The 16,265-nt window shown below is 34.4% G+C and overlaps 1 protein-coding gene across 9 annotated transcripts in view; it reads right to left on the bottom strand.

The window, feature by feature from the left end:
- ERBIN (erbb2 interacting protein) overlaps nucleotides 1–16,265 on the bottom strand; it is a 129,730-nt gene that overhangs the window by 36,107 nt on the left and 77,358 nt on the right. For all 9 annotated transcript variants that reach the window (XM_086361991.1, XM_086361992.1, XM_086361993.1 and 6 more), the window contains exons 8-14: nucleotides 16,179–16,242; nucleotides 13,989–14,063; nucleotides 12,041–12,185; nucleotides 10,685–10,757; nucleotides 10,249–10,378; nucleotides 9,822–9,937; nucleotides 8,291–8,360 (exon numbers count right to left, since the gene is read on the bottom strand). In XM_086361991.1, coding sequence (XP_086218117.1) covers nucleotides 8,291–8,360; nucleotides 9,822–9,937; nucleotides 10,249–10,378; nucleotides 10,685–10,757; nucleotides 12,041–12,185; nucleotides 13,989–14,063; nucleotides 16,179–16,242 — 673 coding nt within the window. The remainder of the gene's footprint in view (nucleotides 1–8,290; nucleotides 8,361–9,821; nucleotides 9,938–10,248; nucleotides 10,379–10,684; nucleotides 10,758–12,040; nucleotides 12,186–13,988; nucleotides 14,064–16,178; nucleotides 16,243–16,265) is intronic.

Genomic DNA, 16,265 nt, shown 5'->3' with positions numbered 1-16,265 from the left:
AGCAGTCCAGTGGTCAGGGTTCTGGGTTTGATCCTTGGTTGGGGAATATCACATGTTATGTGATGTGACTAAATAAATAAATAAATTTTTAAAGGTAAAATTTATGTTAAAAAATTATCTGAGAGGCTTCTAAAAAACTAATCACACTCCTAAAAAAGTTCAAAATTAACTGTGGCAACGGTTGTACAATTCTATGAATATATTAAAACCTCAGAATTATGCACTTTAGGTGAGCTGTACAGTACGTGATTTTTATTTCAATAAATGCACTATAAGAAAACGAATCATCTTTTATTGAGAGCAGACAGAAAGAGATTGAGAACTATTTATTCCCTAAATACTTAACTCTCCATTCCCTAAATACTTAACTCCAATGATCTATTTCCAATTATCCAGTTATCCAGTTATATCCTTCTACTCCTTTGTCATAATTTCTCTAATATAGCCTGTTAAATGTTCCTGCTCTGAAATCTAAAATTACTTGTTCAACAAGTATTTTCTAAGTGCCTCCTATATGCAAAGCACTATGACAGGCACTAGGTATAGAGTGGTGAGCAAACTGTCTTTACTGATTCTGTAGAGCTTACAGTATATGAGAGGAGGGACAGAGACAACAAAATAAACTACAATACAATGTAAGAGCTAGGTAGAGAGGGTACAGGGTGCTAAGAAAACACAAAGAAGGAGGTATTTGCTTACCAATCTTGAGTGATGAGGAAAGCATTCCTGAAAGAAAGCTCTCCTCGATGAGGATGAATAGACGTTAACAGGTAAGAAGAAGAAGGAAGAATGCTCCAGGAGCACAGAACTCATTTGGGGAAATGAGAATAAAGATGTGAGGGGAGGAGATAAAACTAGACAATAACAAGACTCAAAGATCAGTTGAGTTATAGTGTGGTTCTGAATGAATTAGGGTGATAGAAGATTAGGCGCTGTGGCAACACTGGAGGAAGAGACCTCTCAGGAAGCTATCTCAATGATCTTAAGTCAACACTATCCAACAGAAATATAATATGAGATAAAAAATGAGAACCATAGATAATTTACAGTTTTCTGGTAGCCACATTTCTAAAAAGAGATTAAATTAATTTTGACAATGTATTTAATCTAAACTTATTCAAAATACTGTCATTTTAATGTGTAATCAATAAGAAAAATTGTGATTGATTTTACACTCTGTTCATATTAAGTGTAGAAAATTTAATGTGTATTTTACACTGATAGCACATCTCAATTTGGACTAGTCACAATGACTATTGTTTTGGACAGTGCAGGTCTAACCGAAAGATGATGGCGGACTCTATTTAAGGGAAGGAGGAGCAGGGATAAAGCAAAGCACAGAAACATCTGATATATTAATATTTAATGGTTAAGCCTAGACAGTTTGGTGATTCACTGCACTGAAGTATAGGGAGAATCAGTAGTTAAAAATTACATTCTCAGATCTCTGTCTCCAGCAAGTACTTTTTACTGACCTAGGGAACCCTGGAAAAGAAAAAGATCTGAAGCAGAAGATGAAATATTCAGTTTTAGGTTGGTTGAATTTGAGACATCTAAGGCGCAGTGTTAAGCAGCGAGTGTGAAGTTAAGGAAAGAGAACTGGGCTGAAGACAATTATTAAAAATAATGATGATATAGTCAGTAACTGGTATCTGTAGTTCAAATGGTAAAGAATCTGCCTGCAATGCAGGAGACCTGGGTTCGATCCCTGGGCTGGGAAGATCCTTTGGAGAAGGGAATGGCTACCTACTCCAGTGTTCTTGCCTGGAGAATCCCATGGACAGAGGAGCCTGGTGGGCTACCGTCCATGGGATCACAGAGTCAAACACGACAGAGCCACTAACACTACTAAGAGAGTCAGTAACTGGTATAGAGAAAGTAAATAAACCAGAGCCTAGAGCACCATGAGGGGCTTCAACATAAAAGATACTGGCAGAAAAAAATTCCTGAAAAGGAAACTAAGGAGTGCTCAGTCAAAAGACAACCAGCAGAGCATGTAACACAGACTTCATGCAGACTCCTCATTTCATTGCTCCTACCTACTTGCTCATCAATCCCACCAAGACTGTCACTCTCTTCAACTTTCAACTTTATCACTATCATTCTTTCCTGTCTTGGCTTCTCTTTCCATACCTCACCTTATCTCTTTATAACCAATTTCCTGCCAATTACCAAGACCTCCTTGTTGCATTGGCCTTCTCTTGCACCTGGGTTGACAAAGTACAACCTAGAATTATTCCAACTGCATGCTTTCTCTATATCACACGGTTGAGCAAATTCGTATTAACAAGATTGTGGTAAAAACTTTAAGACTCCCAATGCTGCTTGAAAATTCTTCCACACTTCCTAAATTGAATTTTGAAGAAGATAGTATCTTTGAAAACAATTTTTAATGAAAATAGGATTCAAGAACTGCTAAGAGTTTGGAAAATGTTACATTCTAAGAATTTTACCACGTACATTTTTAGCCCTTCCTCTCACAAACTTCACACCCAAGATCCCTTCAAGAATTTAAGAATACTTGCCAGAGCTTTTGATTCCATCAGCTTCCACTCCAGTTATCCATCACTCTCTAATATCCTTAATCCCAATCTCCATAGAGCCTCTTTCCAACAACTAATAAACATGCTCTCTTACCTTGCCCCTAGTTACCAATTTCTTTCTGTTCTATTCCTTTTCTTTCTTATCCAACCTTCTTAAAAGACTAATCAATAACCATAGATTTCCATTCAGTCATTTATTTATTCCTTAAACTACTTCAATCTGGTATTTGACATATACTTCTAAAACTGCATTAGCTATAGCCAAGGTAAGTTGGCAAGATAGGTATGACTTGCCAAAATATAACTGATGTTTTTCAGACTTCATTTGAACTAATCTCTCATTAGCATTTATCCTGTTGCAACTCCTTTCTTCAGGCCAGCTGTTTCATCCTTATCTTAAAAAACACTGTCATATAGTTCTCTTTCTACCTCTATAGCCACTCCTTCAAAGCCTAGTAACCTGTTTGCCACTTAAATGTTAGTATTCCACAGGATTAATCCATCCCTAACATTAAAAAGAGAAGGAAACGGCAACCCACTCCAGTATTTTTGCCTGGAGAATCCCAGGGACAGAGGAGCCTGGTGGACTGCCGTCTATGGGGTCTCACAGAGTCGGACACGACTGAAGTGACTTAGCAGCAGCAGCAACATTAAAAAAATAATTTGACAACAATCCCCTTTGAGAAAATAATAAAAAGCTATGAAACCACTCCCAAGAAAAAGTGATTAAGATGATGGGCTGATATCTCTTCTTATGCTACAAGTCTTCTATAAATCTTACAAATAAAAGGAATAAATACATAGCAGTACTGTGAAAAAAGAAATTAGGTCTTCAAGAGAAATTTTAAGAAATCCTTGGAGGTTAAAAATTAAAAGAATGGAGAAACCAAGAGCACAGAAACCTTAGTTTAAAACAAGGTGGCAGGTGGTGGTCATGGTATTGGTTCAGGGTCACTCGAATTGTTCTGAGTGTCAACTCAATATACCAAAGGTACTTCAAACCCAATAAACCTAACTAGAACTTAATACCTTTATATAAACATATTTCCTTCTCTTGTGGTTCTCCGTTATGGAATCAGTATCCACCTAGTCACTCAGGGTATACCTCTGAGGCTGATGTTTGCCTTTACTCCTTTTCTTCTCACATACATGCATTTTCCACACATTCTATTGATGTGATGTTTAAAGTTATGTCCTAAATACAGTCTTTTCACTGGCTCTGTCATCACCGCTTTACTTCAGCCAACATTTTCTGTTGACCTGAGTATGGCAATGGCCTTCAGTAGGCCTTCCCACTGCATAACCCCTGCTAAATCCATCTTCCATAATGCAGACCCCAAAGCCTTTCTAATAGATCCATCTGACCATGCCACTTGCCTGCCTGTATGTTACACAGGTTCTTTATCTCCTATAGTAGTGTGGCGTGTATCCTAGGATCACTTCTCTTAAACTGATTACATATATGAATAATTGATTTTAACTATAATGATCAAACATTCAATTTGCCTGGGACATTCCTATTTTTACACTTACTATTCATTCTGACAATTATCATAGAGGACCTTTTCACTATCAAGTGTCCTAGTAAAGCCAATAAATTACACTGAACCTAAGCACAACAATTTTCCTCTGAGCCTAAATATGGCTTTAGAATCCTTTTAAAAATTATAATTTATCAAAGTTGACACGTAAAATTTAAAAAATCTGTTTGTCATCCTTGATACATAATGCAAGTTCCTTTGTATGGCATATAAGATCCTCCATGACCTGGTCTGTGTCTACCTCTGGGGCCTCATGTCCAACTCTTCCACCTTACAGGTTATGCTCTAGTCATAAAACCACTTGTAGAGACACTGATCACACTGCTTTACTAATAAGTGCTTAGGCTGCTGATATCCCTTCTAACCAGAACACTCTTCCTCTTTCGTCGTTTAACACTATTACTCTCTTGAGAAGATTTATTCCTCTTTTAGGCACAGCAGGCATTTCCTCCTCTGGGAAACTGGCCTTTATATCCCCAAGTGACGTGCCCCTTCTCTGATCCTGAAGCCTATCAAGTCTTTTACCATACTGTATTAAAACAACTTTCTTAATACCCTTATTTGGCCCATCTTAGTTTGCCTGGCACAGAGTAGTTGTTCAATAAATGGTTCCTGAATAAGAATGACAAAATGAATGAGGGATGAACGATCAACTGTTTTGTTTGGACCTTCTAGAGACTTATGACGGAGAAGGCAATGGCACCCCACTCCAGTACTCTTGCCTGGAAAATCCCATGGATGGAGGAACCTGGAAGGCTGCAGTCCATGGGGTCGCTGAGGTCGGACACAACTGAGCAACTTCACTTTCACGCATTGGGGACGGAAATGGCAACCCACTCCAGTGTTCTTGCCTGGAGAATCCCAGGGACGGGGGAGCCTGGTGGGTTGCTGTCTATGGGGTCGCACAGAGTCGGACACGACTGAAGCAACTTAGCAGCAGCAGCAGCAGCAGAGACTTATGAAAGATTATGTTACTGCATGTACTGCCTATAGGTTTATTTTCTTCATGGTCAGTGAAATGTCCAGAAGCAATTTATTTTCATAATTTATAATCAAACAACTTTCACATATTTTTCTCCCCTACATTTCAACCTTTTACATGGAAATGACTACCTCATACTGTAAGGGAGGTTTTATAGCCACATCACATATGTTTTACTATTTATTACTTTGCTAGACTAAGGAAAACAAAGCCCCATATCATAATTTTAAAAGTAATTTACAAATGAGGTGCAAGAAGAGGTGAATGAGAGAACACTGTACACACGCTATGCTATTAATTTCACCTTAATAAGTCATCTGGCACAATTTATCCATAGCAGTTCTAATATACTAACAGTTCAGAGCCCTCAAGACCAAGAGCCATGTCTCATTCATATTGTTGTAATAGGTACTTGAGCCAGAGCCCAGCAGATGTTTAAACATTTTGTGAGTCCAGCAGCTAAACTTCATATCAGACTTAAAATGTAAATATTCAAGTAAAAGAGATATACATATATACACACACATGTATATATACATGAACTGACACATTTAATAGATGTAGTAATCACTTGTGTTCAAGTTCTAATGAAAACAAAAGTATCATTTTAATACTTCTTTTTCTAATTCATAGAACAAATAGATATACAGACTGATTCATAAATGTGGAACAATATCAACTTAAGGTTTTTAAGATATTATTAAGAGTTGGGGGAAAGGGTTTCTTAGTTAGGAAGTTTAGAGAATTCTGAAATATAGACAAGAGGGTTTCTTTACTATCAGAACACATCAGGGTTGCTAACATAATCCAAAAGAGGGATATAACATGTCTCCCAAGCAAATTTGATGATGGAATTTAGGACTATCATATGAGACTTGTGTATCTAAGCCTTCCATGGGAAAACACAGCTTTAGATAAATCATAAAGTATTGCTCAGACACTAAGCATTAACTTATTAAATGGATCAGTAAATTTTATATTCTGTTTTGTTTAAAAACATTTACTAGTAAGAAATACTTGAGAATAGATACAGAAAAAATGGTTTCCTCATAATTACAGATGAGGTAGTCCTTATTCTTTTCTTTTTGTTCAGGACCTACAATCCATTATTATGGTGACATTATACAAGAGATTTCTTATCCATTAAAACAAGCTTAACAACAGTCTACACAATGAAACTTAGCTAGGCTACTAAGATATGTTCATTGCCCCAGCCTTCTTTCTTTCCATGCACTATAATACACTTAAATCAAACTTTAACCCTCACCATTCCACTAAAACTATTACTCTTCAACATCAATAACTACATCTATCTTAATAAACCCAATGGCCAATTAGCAGTCCTCATATACCTAATTCATCAAAAACACCTGACTTAGTTCATCTTTCCTGAAGTACTTTCTTCATATGTCTCTCTAGATAACACATTCTCTTGTTGGCTGCTGCTTTTTATTTTCTTTCTGGGATCCCCTTTTCATTCCTGAGTTCAATGTTTGACCTTCTTCTCTATCTTTTCTAGTAACTGAATGTACTTCCATGGTATAAAATTCCCTTTGCACAATGCTGACTCCCAAATTTTATCTCCAGCCAATACCTGAGTTGCAATTATAGATACTCAACTAAAGACTTGACGTTCATAAAATCAAACTATTAACTTTATCCCCAAACTTACTCCTCTCCCATCTTTCCTATCTCAGAAAATGGCAACTCCAATATTGTACTTCCTGAGGTTAAAAACCTAAAAGTCATACTTGTTTCAGTTCTTTCTCTGAAGTTCCATATTTAGTCCATCAGTAAGTCCCTCTGGCGATAGCTTTCTTAAAAATGCATCCCAAATCAAAGCTCTCCTCACAATCTCCACTCCTATCGTATTAGGTGAAATCCAGCAACATGTCCTTCTAAACTAACTGCAACAGCTTTCTTACTTAACTTTTGCTTCCAATACAGAATATCCCACCCTCACCCTCAGCACCCACAGTCCATTCTTCACAAAGCAGCCAGAACGATCTTTTAAAAATGTAAATCATATCTCATTATTTCCTAGAATGAAATACTTCAACAGATTTCTTTCTGCTGCTGCTGCTGCTAAGTCGCTTCAGTCATGTCCGACTCTGTGCGACCCCAGAGATGGCAGCCCACCAGGCCCCCCCATCCCTGAGATTCTCCAGGCAAGAACATTGGAGTGGGTTGCCATTTCCTTCTCCAATGCATAAAAAGTGAAAAGTGAAAGTGAAGTCGCTCAGTCGTGTCTGATTCCTAGCGACCACATGGACTACAGCCTACCAGGCTCCTCCGTCCATGGGATTTTCCAGGCAAGAGTACTGGAGTGGTTTGCCATTGCCTTCTCCAATATTTCTTTCTACCTCAGAGTAAAACCCCAAGGGATTAGCATGGCCTACAAGGTCCTAGGTGATCTACTCTCAGTTTTCCTCTCCGGATCTAATTGTATATGTTTTCTCCCTTGCTTATTACATTCCAGTCCTCTGGGCTTTCATCTGTTCCTCAGTCACACTGAGCTCATTCCAATATTGGGATCTTTATTCTTAGTATTCTTTAAATGCACCCCTCACCCAACTCACATCATGGCTCGCTCTTAATTTCATTTGAGAAACCGCTCTACTGTTCCCTTCTTCAGACAGGTATTTCCTAAATCACTCAATTTAAAATAGTATATTTACTCCAACCCTGCTACTGTTCCGATGCCTAGCAAACTCTTTCTCTGTAGTTCTGAAACATTATTACTTAGTTATTAATTTATCTCGGGTGTCTCCCATGAGAATGTGAACTCAATGAGAACCTAAGAAGATTCTATCTGCTTCATCAGTCTAACTGGCTCCCAGAGTCGTTCACATCCTACTATAAGCTTTTAATAAATGTCTGCCAAAGAAAATTTCAAGGAACAACTCTTAATTCCTTAGAAATACCTCTCTAAGGTTTGTCAAAGTGTTTGATTAGAAACATAATTTAAATTATCAAATGTATACAGATATAAACCACAGAGAGTCTCTATGAAAACATTAAAAACTTAGGGAAGATTTTGTCCTAATGTATTCTTTTACAAATTTAGGAAAAGTCAGGCCAAAAAGGACTTCATGAATCTACACATATTTCACAAAAATGATCTGTATCTGTATGTTTTTACATGTGTATCAGATTAGAACTACTCTTAAATAGTCCTAAATAAATTAGAATGCATAATCAATTTACAAAATCAGAATGCCTACCTGATTATCTGAGAGCCACATAGCAGTCAATTGCTGTAGCTTTGTAAAGCTAAAGGGCAAATTTTTTAATCTGTGGGAAAAAAATGCAAACGAAAATTAAACTTTAAAAATGAGAAATGTTAAAATGAGAACTGGATCTAATGGTCTTCTAAATAATGTTATGTTATTGCATATGAAAATAGGAGAAAAATATTTAATTCAGGAGAAAATCAATTATAGGTCTTTGAACAGGACATAAGACATAATACTATCCAGTTTTATAAGAATTAATTTTAAAAATACAAATCTTCTGTTGAATCAATTTGGTTGGGGGGAAAATTGGATAATTTAATAACCTCAAAAAAATTACCTAGGGAAATCTAGCAACTATCCATACTTTAATGCAAAGGCAAGGACAAATTAAACAAACAATATTTCATAAAATTGCTTTGGATGTTTTATTTGCTAGAGAGAACAAATTGTTACAGGAACCACTCTTAACAAGAGTTTGTTATGTTATAAATATTGTACTCTTTAATTATTTCACTGTGAGCCAGCACTTTCATACTCAAGACTATTTTAACATTATAATGAGTGAAAATTAAGTAACAGATACTTAGTACAATGCTAACTTGAAACAGGACCCTATTTAAAACAAAATGACTATTTAAATTTTCCATCTTATGTTTATTCTTCTATGCCTAATTTCAAAGGAACCTAGGGAATCTAGGTCTCTGAAACTCAAGGTGTTGGAACTTAGGGCTCTAGTTTTAGGTTATAAAGTATGAGCTGAAAGAATTTAATTTTAAAAGGGATTTAGTTTGAAACCACACTGCATAGCTATAATTAACAATTTAAAAGGAGGAAGGTGTGAACAGTCTGAATACCCTAGTCAGAAAACCAAATTTACACTAAAAGCTCTATTTTATAAGCAATGTGAATCACCTTAAATCTGAGTCTTAATTTTTTTCCCTCCATAAAATGGGAATACCTGTTTTATTATTAGGATTATTTTGAATACTTTTAAGATACAACAAAAACAAAATGTAAAAATGCTCTACAAATATTCTTTTATCACTATTAGTCTCTTTACACCAGAAAAAATTATAGACATTTGTTCTTAACCATTGCTTCAATTTAGCATCCCTAGTGATCTATTTGCTTTGTACCTTGGCTGTGTTGTCCAAATTATTTGAGTGGGTGTCTAATCACACGTCTGCCCAGATTAATACAAGGAGTAGGTAAGATTAAAAGCTGCTTTGTTCAACAGCTGTATTAGAGCAAAAATCTGACTTTAGGAATAAAAATGGCTATCATAAGAAGATAATTAAGACTATACAGCAAAAGTAAACATAAAATAAACCAAAACAACCACTGTATCATAATTAATATCAGGTAAAATTGTTCTTTCAAATAAAAATTCTACACAAAACCCAAGACTATATATGCAAAGAAAAACATGTATTAGATTTTCTATCACATATAATGGAACTTTAATTTCATCCAATAGATGTCTTCTATAAGCCAAATGGTGAATTACACTGTTACAAACCTATTGTCACTCAAATTGATGACTTTTAATTTTTGCATATCACCCATTTCCTCTGGAAGTGTCTCAAGTTTATTAGAATGGAGAAATAGCACAGTTATATTTTTCCAACTTCCAATCTGAAAGAGAAACAGAGAATTATGGATTAAAACTTTAGCATACTGCTTAATAAATGTAACTAAAGTATCATTTTCAAAAGTAATAAAAATACTCTTCTCATGTATAAAAGTAATTACATTTTTCCTTTTCAATTATTAACTTTCACATATGAACAAAAGTATTAGCAAATCAATATAACTAATTATTATCCAGAAAATACATAACTTAGTTACATAATTATCTCTGAAAGAAACTAAAGAAAACCACACTGGACACCTATAATTAATAATTAGAAAAAATAAAAATTCAAAATAAAATTTAAATACAGTACCTCTGGGGGTAACTGTTGTAAGTAATTATGATCCGCAGCAAAGGTTCTTATATTAGTAAGCTGCCCAATAGATGAAGGCAAAGCTTCAAGTTCATTGAAGCTACAATCCAGTTCTTCTATTGATACTAATCTTTAATTAAAAAAGAAAACACATAATTTAACAAAAAATTTCCTGTATATAATCCAAAACTCAAGAACATATGACCATTTGAACTTGACTTTAACAAACCTAGAAAAAAATCTATTTCTACTAAGCTAAAGTTCACCTGTAGAAAAACTGGCCTATCTTGATTATAAATAAATCCAACCTGCAGCCAACTGCTTATTTAAATGTTTTTAGAATCTCCTATTGATGTTAATAATTATCTGAAAAATTATATAGGATGCTGAACTGAAAGAAAAATCTTCTAGTTCTTTTAATACACAAAAATCTTACCCTCCTATAGAGTCTGGTAGATACATTAACTGATTTTCATCTATTTTAAGAGTTGTTACATTCTTCAATGAACCTATTAAGGGAAGAAATAATAAACAATTTTTCATCTTGAACTAGAAGTCAATCAACAGTCAAGTGAGCACATATTACATTTGACATGTATCATAAAGAACTTTTAAAAAGCCAAGCTATCTCATAGAGACACCACCCCAACCCTACCATCTCTCCATGCCCTTACCCTGTATTTACAAGTTTCACATACATATTACCTCTTAACATTAGTATATATTTATCCATTTAGGCCTCACTAAAATGTAAGCTTCATAAGAGTATGTCCTTTTTGTCTCCTTTGCTCACTGTTGTAGCCATGCTCCTTGAAACAATTCTGTGCCATCACAGTGAAGATACACAGCACAAACTTATGGTATCAAAGGATTAAAGAAGTGGTAGTCCAAAGGTAGTTTTTTCTTAAGAGTATAACAAGCTATTCTACATACTGTAAGTATACTAAATACTAAGACAATAAAAATGAGGTTTAATTTAAAATAAAAAGCATTGGAAAAATTATAGGAGAATTTGCAAAACACAACCTGAGCTATAACAATTATGTAATTCAATTGAAAAATATGTAAAAATATTTCTGATTTTTATATTCAAACATCATGGAGATGCCAATATGTAAGTTTTTGGGTATTGATAAGATAATTCAACTCCCTTGATGCACCACCAGATAAGTAACTATATAAATACAGTTGACCCTTGAACAACACAGGTTTTGAAGTGTATGGATCCACTTACATGTATGTGAACTTTTCAATTTACTACTAGAGTACTGCATGACCCACAGTTGGTTGAATACACAGAGGCAGAACCATGGATAGGGAGGAAATAAATGTGAATACAAAAGTACATCTATAAATTATATAAGATTTTCCCACTGCAGAAGGTTGGCCCCCTAACCACCATCATTGCTGAAGGGTCAACCGTATAATTTTCAAAGGATTTTGCTCATACAGCTGTCTTCTTGTAAGTCTAAAATGAAGTTAAGATAGGAAAAAGTTACTAGGTAAGGGCCATAATCAAGAGTTAAAGCGAATTTGGGTAATCTTTTAAAGGATTCAAACTTTATTACAGTGACAAAAATGACATTTCCTTAAAGAAAAACAGTAATGTCAACAAAAGAGTAAACTGAGTAACTGATCACAACAGGAAAAATTCAAATAGGATCTGTGACTTAAGAAACTATCTTATAAATAAAATTTGATATATGGAAGCTTTGAATCAAGCAATGGCAATAAGTTTCTCAGATTGTATACTAGCAAATTTTAATCACATGAATTAGAAATCAGTACAAACCAATAGTCTCCGGCAGTTGTTGAAGTGAATTGCTTGATAACAGGAGATCTTGAAGGTTTTCACATCCTGAAATTCCTTCTTCAACCATCTCAATATTATTTTTAGAAATATCCAAATATGTGAGCTGTTTCAAACTACCAATAAACTGTAAGTTTAAAAAAAAGGAAATTTAAGGACTCTGTCAATAGCAGTTTGTGAAAAGTTTAGATAAGAAACTTAGTCACAAATTATAATTTATAATTAAATGTTTATATGATAGGTTCATAATTTTTAATGCCATTAGTGATACAATCAGTAAAAGCTAAAAGCTCCTACTATTTTAGCCTAGCAGAGTGACAAGTACATAATTTTCTTTGGGAATTTAGCTGCCCATCATTTGCAAGGGAGTTAGTACATATGGGGATTCATATGGCTTTAGGTCTGAGAATAAACACAATGTCAGCTGCTAAGAAACTACATGGAAAATAGCCTATTTCAACAATTCCCTGGGCAAAATGAAACAGGATACAAAGTCAACTGCAACCCCTGGGAAGGACATACTCCATGACATTAGAAAGAGACTTAAAGTTGACCCTTGAACAACACAGAACTTCACAGACCCATTTACACATGGATTTTTTTCAACAGTAAATACTACAGTACTCCATTGTAGTTGGTTCAATCTGTGGATGCAGAACATCAGACCCTGAGGACGAATCCTTGTTATGAAGGAATTTCAAATAGGGAAAGCTGACTATAAATTACACAGATTTTTTCCACTGTGTAAAGGGTTGGTGCTCCTAATCCCTGAGTTGTACACAAGTCAACTGTGTTTTACAAAAATTTATTATAGAAATATAAAAATTTTAATCAAGAAATGTGTTGACAAACCGAATCGAAAAATGCGTGGAAGATTTAAATAGACATTCCTCCAAAGAAGTCATACAGATAGTTATAAGGCATATGAAAAGATGCTTGACATCATTAATTATCAGAGAAATGAAAATGAAAATTACAATGAGGTATCACTTCACATATAGTCAGAATGGCCATCATTAAAAATCTATAAATAAAAAATCTATATATAATATATGCTGGAAAAGGCATGGAGAAAAGGGAGACCTCATACACTGCTGATGGAAATGTAAATTGGTACAACCATTATGGAGAACACTAAGGAGGTTCCTTCAAAAACTAAATATAGAACTACAATAGATCCAGCAATCCCACTCCTGGGCATATATCTGGAGAAAACCACAATTCAAAAAGATACATACACCCCAAACTTTACTGCACTATTTACGATGGCCAAGACATGGAAGCAACCTAAATGTCTACCAACAGAGCAATGGATAAAGACGTTGTACATATATACAATGGAATATTACTCAGCAATCAAAAAGAAAGAAATAATGTCATTTGCAGCAACGTGGGTGAACCTAGATACTGTCACAATGAGTGAAGTAAGTTAGACAGAGAAAGACATATATCATATGATATCACTAGTATGTGGTATCTAAAAAAAAAGATGGTACTAATGAGCCTATTTACAGAACAGAAATAGAGTTACACATGTAGAAAACAAACTTATGGTTACCGGGGGAAAGGGGTCAAGGGATAAATCTGGAGATGTGGATTGACATATACACACTACTATATATAAAACATGTAACTAATAAGGACCTACTGTATAGCACAGGCAACTCTACTCAATAATGATCTATGTGGGAAATGAGTCTAAAAAAGAGTGGATATATGAATATTTATAACTGATTCACTTTACTGTACACCTAAAACACAACATTGTTAAAAAAAAAAGTATTGACAATAAAAAAATGTAATTTGCTTCTATTTAACAGTATTAAGAATAATCATTTTAAACTGATTAAACGTACTTAAAATGTATAATTCGTAAAAATGCAAAGGACAGACAGCAATAAGCAAAGTCTTTAAAATTTGATATACACACCCCTGGAATAAAAGTCAGTCTATTACCATCCATCCAAAATTCTTTCAATCCACTTAGCTGCTCAAGTACTTCAGGCTGTTTAAATGAAAGTGGAGGAGGAGATACATTAATTTATTTGAATATATTTATTTGGCAAAAGAAGCTCCCCTGGGTATTTCTAATAATAACTTTCAGTTTTAAAGACATTTTTTTAAATTACGAGGGGGAAAAAAGCAGAGCCAAAACTCAAGTCTTTCCACTGTGTTATAGTTATTACACAAATATTACTAAAGACATTCCATAATAGCAGATTGTATAAATTAAGCTTTTGATTATATAACAGGTTAAAGTATTTACACAATTAATAAGATCCATTACTTTCAAGAATACAATAAAAGTATACTCTCAATCATTATCCACAAAAAGATGTAGAATTTTAGGAAATCTTAAAGAAAAGCTATTCCCTGATGACTAAGAGGGAGGAAAAAAGAAGGCAAGCTACATCTTAAAAACCCAATCATAAGGAAAAGTATGTAAACCAAGGCATAACAAACCTACTGTGTTATTTTAAGCTTCTAGTAATTACATAGAATACTGTTTTGTGTTGAGGACCAAAAAATTAAAGTGATTTAATGGACTTGGTATTCAGGCAAAATTTACCCTTAGGTTATTCACCCTTGGAGGCTCTTCTGAATGAATCCTTTAAAGATATTTCCATTAACCCACAAACCTGTGTCCAATCATTGACATTATGATGGCATTGAGGTGTCATCATATCTCATCACTATAACACGAGTAACACATACAAGGCATGTCACTCAGGTTTACTATTAACATATAAGTAAGAATTCTAGGTGTAACTTGGATTAAAAAAGTCTCTTTGTGCTTTGCATGTGTATGCTCAGTTGTATCTGACTCTTTGCGACCCTATGGACTGTAGCCTGCCAAGCTCCTCTGTCCATGGGTTTCCCAGGCAAGAATACTGGAGTGGGTTGCCATTTACTTCTCCAGGGGATGTTCCCACCCCAGGAATTGAACTCGCGTCTCCGGCACTGGCAGATTCTTTACTACTGAGCCACCTAGGAAGCCCCTTTTGTGCATTACCTGTTACAACCGTAAAGTAATTTTTTTAAAAATGTGTAATACTGGAAGAAGGAAATGGTCCAAAATTTAATGATTTTTAATTCTGCTCTGATTTATAAAATTAACAGCAATTTAGAAACTTAAAATAGTTAATATGGCAATAGATTCATACATGTAAAGACAAATACTGAGAAAATATGTAACAGATAATTTACGAAGCACAGAATATGCATTTTTTTTAAAAAGAGTAAAACATCTACAAAACACAGTAAGATTCATCATATACCAGCTTCAATTAAAATACAGAATATGAAAGACTATTTTAGAAAAAATATGAGATACCCAAAACCACCATGCTCCTCCAGTGACTTCAGCTGAAAAGCTACTGAGCTAATACAATTTCCACAGGACAATTATGCAGCAACAGTGCTGAGAAACTCTTGTTTGTGACTATCACTTGAAACTTGCAACAATTAAAAAAAAAAAAAACTTGTAAACAGTGTAAAAATTTCAATGATGATTTTTCAAGTTAAGGAGCTTCTCTTCAAAAAACAAATATCTAGCTTATTATCTGAGTTCTCTTGGAGCAATGACTGAAGACAACAAATTGCTTATATTCTTTTCGATTCAGCATCATACTACTTTGAAAACAAAGCAAAAACGCAATCCAGAGGTCTCATTACCAACTCGAAAATAACAGCTGTTTCATTCAATGTTTTTTCTTTTAGCTATTAAGTAAAATTATAGAGAAGTATGCTACTACTGAATAAATTCCTAAGCAATATTCCCATGAAGTTATTTTTGACTCAAGTTATTTTCCTGATGCATTCTAGTCTGATGAAAGCTATTCCCTTATAATCTTTCAGAATTTCTACTTTCTGTGCCCAAAACTATTAATTACCTTTTCCATGGACTTCTCATTAATTTTACATTTTTACCCTCACTCCTATTAGATGTTATCTGTTCAATTATCCTGTCAAAAATTTTTATATCTTGTCTCTCCAAAATATGTGTGTATCTTTATCTGATTTTATACTTTAAAAATGCAAAGAAATAAATACCTTAATTTTCACATTTTTTCTTGATCAAATGAATGACTTATGGATAGTAAGGTTGGTGAGAACTTACCACTTCTGTGAATTCATTACTTCCCAAGTCCAGTCTTTCCAGCTGGGTCAGTCTATTCATTGTTCTATGCACAATGGAGTAATAAGG

Source organism: Bos grunniens, chromosome 20, assembly GCF_055505025.1.
Source record: "Bos grunniens cultivar Pamir isolate PY7600 chromosome 20, Bosgru_T2T1.0, whole genome shotgun sequence".
Taxonomy (NCBI): domain Eukaryota; kingdom Metazoa; phylum Chordata; class Mammalia; order Artiodactyla; family Bovidae; genus Bos; species Bos grunniens.
The sequence above is the reverse complement of the archived record's forward strand: the minus strand, read 5'-3'. Positions and strand labels throughout refer to the sequence as shown.